A 10,555-nucleotide genomic window follows, 5' to 3' on the forward strand; every position below is an offset into this window, starting at 1 on the left:
AGCCATGTGGTGAGAGGAATTCTTTGGGGTTTGAATAATTCACCCTTGGAAACATGGGTGTTTTGCTCAACATCCTTAAACAAACCTTATTTAGGGAACTTTTGAGCAGGATGGGCTACTCGACCTGAAGAAAATTCTAACTGGGCCCCACCTGCGAGGTCATGTGCTGTTTATCTTGATATGAGATCACCATGTCACGCACATATGGTTGTGATGCACGTGCCTGGTGTACCCTTATTAGACGGGTAGTCACGATGGGTATAATGGGCTTCGTATATTTTACCCCAGTGTCACTTTGATGGCATGCACTGCTCTCTCACTCAATAATAATAAACACTTTTGTAAAGTCATTTCATTGATTACATTTTATACAGAATTTGAGCTGTTTCCACATCAAACCCACCAATTTTACAAAAGATGGTTAATATTTCTCCACTTAGATTAATTTAGTTTCCTGTTTCACCTGAAGATTAAAAGACAAGGAAACAATAGGACTCTTGTTCACTTCAAACAATTAACAAAAATAAAGACATTCTCTGCTTAATAATTAATATCTAATAATGATAATAATAATCTTTCTACTCTAGGCACAAGACTTGATATTGTGCGGTGGGGGTAAGCTGGATATATTGACCCCAGTGCACGACTGGTACTTATTTCACTGAAAAGATGAAAGCCAAAGTTGACCTCAGCAGACCTCAGTGTAAAGTGCCACAAGAAATGCTGTTCAGCATCTCGTCCAAGGGTGGTAATGTTCTGCTAAGTTACCATCCTAGTAACAAAAACGACAATAATAATAATAATTATCTTTTCTACTGGAAGCACAAGGCTTCAAATTTTTTGGGGAAGGGATTAAGTCGATTGCAATGGCCTCAGTACGCAACTGGTACTTGATTTATCAACCCCGAAAGAATGAAAGGCAAAGTAGACCTCGGTGGAATTTGAACTCAGAGCGTAGCAGCAAACGAAATACTGCTAAGCATTTTGCCTGGCATGCTAACGATTCTGCCAGCTTACCACCTCTGATGATAAAAATAATAATAATAATGGTTTTAAATTTAGGCATAAGGCCTGCAATTTTGAGGTGGGGAGGGTCAGTTGATTAGATTGACCCCATTAGTAGATAGGTACTTTGTTTTATCCCAAAATAACATAAAAATAATATCAACTTTGGTGGAATTTAAACTCAGAACGTAAAAAGAGCCAGAAGAAATGTCAGTAAACATTTTGTCTGATCTGATGAGGATTCTGCCAGCACAGCTGGTTAATAAGAGTAATAAAGCCTTCCTACTCTAGGTACATGGCCCCCATTATGTAGAAGGGCTGAGGGTGGGGGGTAGTCAATGGTATCGACCCCTGTCTTCAATTGGTACTTAATTTCATCAACCCCGAAATGATGAAAAACAAAGTCAACATTGGCGGAATTTGAACTCAGAACATAGCGGAAGATGAAATGCTACTAAGCATTTCACCCAGCATGCTAATCATTCTGCCAGCTCCCCACCTTCAATAATAATAATAATAATAATAATAATAATAATAATAATAATAATAATAATAACAATAATAATAATAATAATAACAATAATAATAATAATAATAACAATAATAATAATAATATGCTTGAAATTTTTGTGAAGATATATTATTTCAATATATAATATTTTGATTTTTCTTTTTTTTTAATAAGTATTGTAATCTGGGTTAGAGAAATAAATACAGATTCTTGCAGAGATCTTTCTATAAAGTTCCACAAAAGAGATCCCCATCTAGAATGGTGCTTGTCCTTTGAGAATTCACCACCAATAAGGTTTTGTATTAAGAGTTCACTGAAGACGGCTCTGGTCCTAGGTAGAGGGCTCCCAATAGGGAAGATCCTGTGTAAAGAGAGAGAGAGAGAGAGAGAGAGAGAGAGAGAAGAAAGGGGGGGGGAGAAAAATAGAGAACACTTTTAGAGAGAATTTATTTTCCATTTATAAACTTCCTCTGTGTGTGTATGTGTGTATATATCTATACATACATACATACATATACATACATAAACATAGACACACACATACATTCATATACACATGCATGAGTATATATATATATATATATAATTACATGCACACTCATATACACATACATTCATACACACACACACACACACACACAGATCCCATCCATCGGTTTTCAGTTAGCAGGATATTTGGGTCAATGGAAACAGACACCAGTCCCAGGTGGCACATGGTGGAAATGAACCTGGGACTGCATGGTTGTAAAGTGAATTTCTTAACCATTTGGTCATGTCTGTGTCAACATATCCACACACACACACACACAGAGATTCATGCAGAAACAAAGATAGTGCATCAACATGGTTTTGGTTGGAATCACTAAAACTTATATGCACACACATAGGCTGGTATGTATATGTGTGTGCATATGTATATGTATGTATGTGTGTGTGTGTATGTGTATGCACGTGTGTACATATTTATATACACATGCATATAAAGTGTATATGTGGTTTCATCTCCTGCTGATACACATAATATATACACTCTCTGATAGTATAGTCCACAGAATCTTCAAGAAACAGACAGAGGGAGAGACAGACAGACAGAGAGAGAAGACAAAGCTATAAGGCTGTACTTTTAATATACATAGATGATGGAATCAGCTGACCAACTAATCAGATCAGACTTCATGAAACTGTCCCCGCTTTTTACAGTTCTTTGCCAACTGACAGCTCGGTTTGTTGCCAAACAAGCAGAGTTCTGCTTCACTCGGTCACTGTGTCTATCATAGTGGACAGAAGCAGCTGCATCCATACGTAAAACTAAACTGGACCCTGGTTCAAACCTCATGCTGGAGGTATTGGTTGGTGAAGGACTTCAATTCACTGTCTAACCAATCAGCTTTGTTTCTGTAAAAAAGAAAGAAAAACGTAAAACAAAATGGCAGAGTGGAAAGCCTTTTGCATTTAGGAACTGGTCAGATCCAGTCAAAATATTTCTACCTGCTTCAGGTTCAAACTGCTGGAATCCGGCTAAAATATTCTGTTTTATGTTCAAACTGGGCAAATCTAGCTTCTCACACCTACCCTACAATGTCATTCTGAAAATAAATAATTACATCATCATCATATGTCTGTTTACCATGCTGGCATGGGTTGGACTGTTTGAGAGGCTTTGGAAAGCTGGAGAGTTACACCAGGCCCCACTTGTCTGTCCTGACATGGTTTCCACAGCTGGAAGCCTTTCCTAACACCATCCCCTTTACAGAGCATACTAGCTGCTTATTACATGCTACCAGCACAGGTGCCCTTTACTTGGCACTGGTATAAATGAACCTTATGTTCGACAGAGCTATCTGAATATCAAAATGTTTAAAGATGATGCCAAGAGCAATACTTATTTGGCTGCTGAGGCCTTCAACACACAGAAAACAACAACAACTACGACTACAATTTCGAATCAATAACAATAAGAGCAAGAATCTCAACTGTTGAGGGCAGTTGTAAAGGATGTCTTGGGTAACTTTAACCCCTTCATTGAAATACAATGCCTTTATTTCAATTAATTTTGAAAATAACAAAGAGTTTATTAAAGTCACTGTGTCATTATTAAAGCTAATGTTTGAAGCATGAATTAACACAGAAGTTTGAGGGTTTTCATTTAAATCAGTTCAAACCCTTTTGTTGTCAAATCTCTTTCTTGTTTCAGTCATTTGACTGTGGCCATGCTGGAGCACCACCTTAAAGAATTTTCTTTTAGTTGAAGAAATCGACTCCAGGGTTTATTCTTTGTAAGCCTGGCACTTAGTCTATTGGTGTCTCTTGCTGAACCGCTAAGTTACAGGGATGTAAACACAGTTGTCAAGTGATGGGTGGGAGGAGAAAAACAAATACAGACACAAAGACATGCACATAAACGCACACATATATAAATAAATGATAAGGGCAAACTACTCTATTAATCCATACCTAAAAATCTTTACATGCTAGCTACCTGATAAAATCCTATATAGATTTTTATCTTTGATTATAATATATATATACACACACACATATATATATATACATATATATACATACATAACGGGCTTTCAATTTCCTTCTACCAAATTCTTTCACAAGGCTATAGTAAGAGATACCAGCGCAAGGTGCCACACAGTGAGACTGAGCCTGGAACCATGTGGTTAGGAAGCAAGCTTCTCACCACAACAACCACACCTGCACCTTTGTTTAACTTAATTTTGAAAATAAAGAGGAATTTAGTAAAATAACTCTACAATTATTAAGCTTGTGTTTGAAACATGAATCAATACAAAAGTTGAACGTAAGGTTTTCCTCTAAATCACTTTAACCCTTTTGTTACCATATTTCTGTTGAAACACAGATTTTGTTTCAATTAATTACAAAAGCAAGAATTTAGTAAAATAATTTCATTATTAAGCTGATGCATGAAGAATAAATTAACATGAAATTCTGCAGAATGGTTTTAATTTAGATCAGTTTAAGACATTAAGTTTGTACCATGGAACGAAGGGTGGTCTCAGTCAGGTTGGTATCAAAAGGGTTAAACTTGGAGCAGCCCAAATATCTCTCAGTGAATTTCTTCCAGAGAGAAACAAGGAGAGGTGAATCAGACACCAGTCCTTGATTGGTGCTTTATTGTATCAAAGGACAAAGTTGACTTCAGCAGAATTTGAGCTCAGAACGTAAACAGTTGGAAGAAATACTGTCTGCCAGATCACTGCCTTAACAACAACAACAACAACGAGGAGGAGGAGGAGGAGAAGAGGTTGAAGCAGCAATGTCACAAACCTGAGTGTCTTTGACTTGGAAGTGACGTCCTTTAACTGGTCAATGTCCTTCTGGATTTTATTGATTTCATCTTCCAATTGACTCTTGGACAGGTCAACTTGGTGGCACACAACGGAGAAGGTGGAGGTCAGCTCCCTGTTGTTGTGGACGGTGTTGGAAAAAGAGAGTGAGTGAGTGAGAGGGTATGAGAAAGAGAGAGTGGTAGGGGACGTGTGTAGGCATGTTGTTATGAGGTGTGGAAGGGTGGGGTGGGGCGAGTGGATGAGAGACAAGGAAGGAAGGAAGGAAGGAGAGAGTAGCACATGTGAATGTGGAGTGGAGGCAGAAGTGAGAGGAGAAAGACAAAGAGAACACTGTGTGTGTGTGTGTGTGTGCATGCTAATAGCAGCATGTGTGTGTAGTAGTAGTAGTATAGCAACAATAATGTATTAATGTATGAACAGGAGTTGTACTGTACCAGTTTATTTTATATTGTTTTTTTTTTTAAGGTTGGGTTCCAACCTGGGGCTGCAGCAACTAAGTCCACTTTCCACACCTCTGGGTCACTGCCTCGAGGTTCTGGATACACTCCAGGACAGTGTCCGTGAGCAAGTTGTCAATGTAAGGGTGCCAATGTTTGCCTCTTCCTCCATCACCATAAACTGGGTTCCACAACACTAATTTGGACGGTTCCAGTTCAGGTGGTGCATGCAATGACCAGAGTTGCCAACGCTGTCTCTTTACCTGATCTTCTCGCTAATTATCACCAGGTCCTCATAAAAGTATTCATTTGTCATCTGTTGCTGCCATTTCACATTTAGGGCCCTTGTGTAGCCTGTTTGATAATTTCCTTGTCAGTGTCAGTGTCTATGCTTCACTGATTTGACTGTTGGTGTGTGTGTGTGTGTGTGTGCATTAAAACATCTGTATGCATGCGTGGTAGTGTTTCAGTGAATCTGTGCATGCGTATGTGTGAGATAATTCACTGGCAATAGGTATGAAGGGTCAATAGTGATGGCGTCCACAATGCTTCACTTGGTGACCACAGCCGGGACCGGACGAGTGTGTGTGTGTGTGTGTGTGTGAGACTGTGGCTAGCATCTTACTCACTGTTTCACCTGGTGACTGCAGTTGGAGCTGGTCAAGTCAACAATCAGACGTAGCTTGCTGCTGGCGTATTCCACGTACTGGCGTTTGAAAGCTCGTTCCTTGGCCTTGTTGGTCCATGTTAACCGCTCGTAGCAGTAGAGCAGACCATACAGGGCCCCACTCACTGCAATCACCCGCCAACCAGCTGCTTTAGCAATCTGTAAATCATAATAGTAATAATAATAATAATAATAATAATAATAATAATAATAACTTTTCTACTACAAGCACAAGGCCTGCAATTTTGTGTGTGAGTGGGGGGGTGGAGCTAGCCAAGCACACCGACCTCCCCCACCACCACAGTTCTCAACTAGAATCTATTTTGTTGACTCTGAAAGGATGAAAGGCCAACCTCAGTAGAGTTTGAACTCAAATTGTAAAGATGGAACAGGTGTTGCTAAGTATTTTTGCCTGGCATGCTAATGATTCTGCCAGCTCGCCCACCTTAATAATAATAATAATAATAATAATGGTCTCAAATTTCGGCACAAGGCCAGCAATTTCAGAGGAAGGGCCTCAGTGTTAACCTGATATTTATTTTATCAACCCCAAAAGGACGAAAGGCAAAGTTGACCTCAACAAAATTTGAACTCAGAACGTACAGATGGATGAAATACTGCTAAGCATTTTGTCAAGTGTGCTAATGATTCTGCCAGCTCACCACAATAATAATAATAATAATAATAAATAATAATAGTAAAGGTTTCAAATTTTGGTAATAAGGCCAGCAATGTTAAAGGAAGGGAAAGTTGATTACATTGACCTCAGGGTTCATCTGGTACTTATTTCATTTCATTTATTTTTAGTGACAGTGGCAATTAAAAATAATAAAAAAAAAGGTTTGTACTTTGAACATAAAATGGATTTAAATACCACAATACATTTCATCTGAGTGAAGGAGTATGGCCTAGTGGTTAGGCTGTTGCATTCACAATCACTAGATCATGGGTTCAATTCCCTGACTGGGCAGTACACTGTGTTTTTGAGCAAAGTACTTCATTTCATATTGCTTCAGTCCCTGCTTTGATCAGGGGAAATGTTGGCCTGCTCAGCTAGCCAGTGGGATGGTGTCATTCAATTAGCTAAAACAATGCTAAAAGTGCATTGTGACCAGTGATGTGTAACAACATCTGATAGCGTGGTCAGTCACATGATCACAATTTCATCTGATGTTCTACAAATCCTCCAAAGAGCCAGCCAATAGCAGGGAATCACTTGGCTGTCACTTCACGAACAAGAATGCATTTCCTTCATTTTGAAGGAAACTGAAATTTGATGATGTCTAATATATTTGACTATGGATCAGAAGACTCCAGGTTCTAATGCAGACAAACTCATAAAACAGGGAGCATTAGATGCAGGCATGGTTGTGTGACCAAGAAAAACACTTTGGAACCGTGTGATTTCAGGTTCAGTCCCACTGCATGCCACCTCAGGCAAGTGTTTTCTACCATGGCTCCAAATCATTGTAAGTGGATTTGGCAGATGGAAACTGTTGACGCCTTTCTCATGCTTGAGAAGACCTGTTGAGTCAAGTAAAACCAAAATTATAGTTGTGGCACATGAAATTCCATTCCAGTGGCACATGAAATGCATCATCTGAATGTGGCAGATGCTGGGTCTGCCCGACTGGCATGTAAAAAGTGTCATTTGAATGTGGCTGATGCTGGGTCTGCCCGACAGGCTCCTGTGCTGGTGGCACATAAAAAGCACTATCTGAACATGATCGATGCCGGGGTTGCCTGACTGGCTCCCGTGCTAGTGGTACATAAAAAGCACTCATTACACTCTAGGAGTGGTTGGTGTTAGGAAGGGCATCCAACTATAGAAACATTGCCAGATCAGATTGGAGCCTGGTGCAGCTGCTAGCTTTCCAGACCTCAGTCAAACCGTCCAACCCATGCCAGCATAGAAAACGGACATTGAATGATGATGATGGTAAACAGCTAGGTCAATGTAATACCATAATGGAAAACTTTAATCATCACTAAATTTGACTGATGGTACCAAAGCACCTACATTGCTAGAAATAAGACTTAAAAAACTCTTCTTAGAGCATTAAGAGTTTTTAACTTATTTCTAGCAATGTAGGTGCTTTGACACCCTCAGTCAAATTCAGTGACGATTATATACATATACATATATACATATATATACATTGTTTTATCACGGACTAGATTATTTGACATAGATGGAGAAAGGTAAAATAAGTGGAGTGTAACATACCATTCCTACGAGAACCATGGCACCGACTGTGGTGCGAGAGGTGACTGAGGCAAATGTGCTTAACATAGCAACAAGGACTTCACTGGATTGAGATACATCTGTGGCTGCTGGCTGTTGGGATTGTGGGGTCTGCAAGAGAGGGAGAGAGTGATTAATGGGTAATTAGAGAGAGAGAGAGACGGGGAGAGAGAGAGAGACGGGGAGAGAGAAAACAAGGATAACGAAGAAAGAGAAAGAGACAAAGAAAAATGAAACAAAGAGGAAGAAAAATGGAGATATTGAAAGAAAGAGAAACAAGAAACATGAAAGAGGGAGAGAGAGAGAGAGAGAGAAACAATGAAAGAGAGAAAAGAGTATAAGGAAAGAAAGAGAAAGTAAAAGAAAGACAAGAAAGAGAAAAAGACAAAAAAAAAAGGCTGTGTTGATATTTACCGTAATTCCTCCGATTAAATAATTCTGTTTCTTCATTGGCAAGAAAAACCGTTGCATGAGAGCTGTCGGACCAAAAGAGAATCGGAACTCAATGTCTTCATGGAAGTCAGCACAGAGGTTGCGACAGTCTAACCGATACATAAGCTCAAAGTCCCGGTTTGGGAACGGCAGTTTGTTTTGGATTTTCTCTTTATCTTTCAGGAGAGTGGCCATTTGCTCTGTCGGACGTCAACGTGTCAGGTGTCGTGGGATAAGGAACAGCAACGGCAAAATCACAACAAGGATGACGAGGACATGTAGCAGAAAAAAAAAGAAAGATGGGGGGGGGAGAAGATGACAAGATTAAACAAGCTTTTGAGATTTCAATGTGGGAACATCAACGACAGAGGAACAAACAAGATAAAACAAATGAGGTGTGTGTGTGTGTGATTCTATCTAAATGGGTGTTGTTTTTCTGTTTAACCCTTTTTGATACCAAAATGCCTGAGACTGCTCCAGGCTCTGTGGTACAAACATCTTGTTTTCAAGAGTTCTGAATTAAAATCTTCCATTGAAACTTTGGACAGGTAAAGGCATTGGTCAGCCTGGGGCTATAGTAGAAGACACCCATTAATCCTTTAGCATTCAGATCCCTCTCTGTCAAATATAATGCTTAATTATTCACATTATTTTGAATTAATCCTGTATTATCTCATAGCTCCGAGATTTCAATGATGTAATTGAGAGAGGCCAGAACTGGCTGGTCGGACCATTAAGATGGTTAGAATATTTGGGTTGGATATGACTGGTTTAACCCTTTAGCATTGAGATTACTCTGTCAAATGTATTATTTATCCACCTAGTTTTAATTTAATTATGCATTATCTCATAGCTCCAAGATTTCAATGATGTAATTGCTCATTTTTTGAGAGTAACATTGTAAGTTAGATCTGACTGGTCTGATACGGCCAGTTTAAACGTTAAAGCGTTAGATTATCTCCCCTTCTAATTTACAGCTGGCACCAACTGTCACTAAGTGATTGGTCTATCCTCTCTGGCAGTAGTGAGGATTTCAATTAACCAAGAAGTTACCTTGTATGTTATTTAATATACCTTTATTTCGATATATAGTTGTTCAAATATATGCCACTGGCCACTCCTCTGAGTTGCTTTGCTTAACTTATTTTTGTTTTGAATATAAAGCTTAGAAGATAAGGAAGTGTATTTGTATGTAGGTGGAGCCACATTGTAATTATCAATTTTAACAACAATCAAACAGTTAATTACACAAATAGAATAACAATATAATTACTTAACCCTTTTGATATCAACCTGCCTAAGACCACTCCTGGTTTTACAATAGAAATCTTCCATTTTAAAGCAATTGAAATCAAAGCCTCTCATCAGTCTTTCAAAGACTAATTAACAATAACAGTTATTTTACTAATTTCTTCATTATTTTCAAAATTAATTGAAACAAAGGCAGTGTGTTTCAACAGAAATCCGACAACAAAAGCATTAAATTGGTCAAAATTAAAATCTTCATTCAAGACTTTGAGTCAATTTAGGCTTCAAAGACCAAATTTTGTCACTAAATTTTCTTATTTTTGAAAATCAATTTAAACAAAAACATTTTGTTTCAATAGAAATAGATTAACAAAAAAGTAAAATTTAAAACCAGATTAATTGCAATAAAAATGAGTTAAATTAATTAGAGAAGATGAAAGAAATTTAAAACAGTGGAAGCAAAATAAATCGGGCAAAATTCATAGAAAATATTAATCCAAGGAATACAAGTTTAGACATTCATCTTAAGCACAAGGTAGGGTTACGTGGTCTACTTTGCAACTACTTCATCTCAGGTTCAATCCCACTGCGTGGCAAATGTTATGTTCTATAGTCTCAAGTTGATTAATAACTTGAAGCCTTCCATATATATAAGTGCACACACACAAACATACATTTTATATATATATA

At 38.3% G+C, this 10,555-nt stretch overlaps 1 protein-coding gene across 3 annotated transcripts in view; it reads right to left on the reverse strand.

Annotated features, from left to right (window-relative positions):
- Positions 1–337: 337 nt before the first annotated feature.
- LOC106881618 (mitofusin-2) overlaps positions 338–10,555 on the reverse strand; it is a 52,515-nt gene continuing 42,297 nt past the window's right edge. For 2 of the 3 annotated variants that reach the window (XM_014932083.2, XM_014932082.2), the window contains exons 14-18: positions 8,600–8,817; positions 8,168–8,296; positions 5,903–6,099; positions 4,814–4,948; positions 338–2,911 (exon numbers count right to left, since the gene is read on the reverse strand). In XM_014932083.2, coding sequence (XP_014787569.1) covers positions 2,842–2,911; positions 4,814–4,948; positions 5,903–6,099; positions 8,168–8,296; positions 8,600–8,817 — 749 coding nt within the window. In that variant the 3' untranslated portion in view covers positions 338–2,841. Of the gene's footprint in view, positions 2,912–3,004; positions 3,103–4,813; positions 4,949–5,902; positions 6,100–8,167; positions 8,297–8,599; positions 8,818–10,555 lie in introns of all 3 variants that reach the window. The other variant, XR_008266864.1, reaches the window with a different exon arrangement.

Source organism: Octopus bimaculoides, chromosome 26, assembly GCF_001194135.2.
Source record: "Octopus bimaculoides isolate UCB-OBI-ISO-001 chromosome 26, ASM119413v2, whole genome shotgun sequence".
Lineage (NCBI taxonomy): Eukaryota > Metazoa > Mollusca > Cephalopoda > Octopoda > Octopodidae > Octopus > Octopus bimaculoides.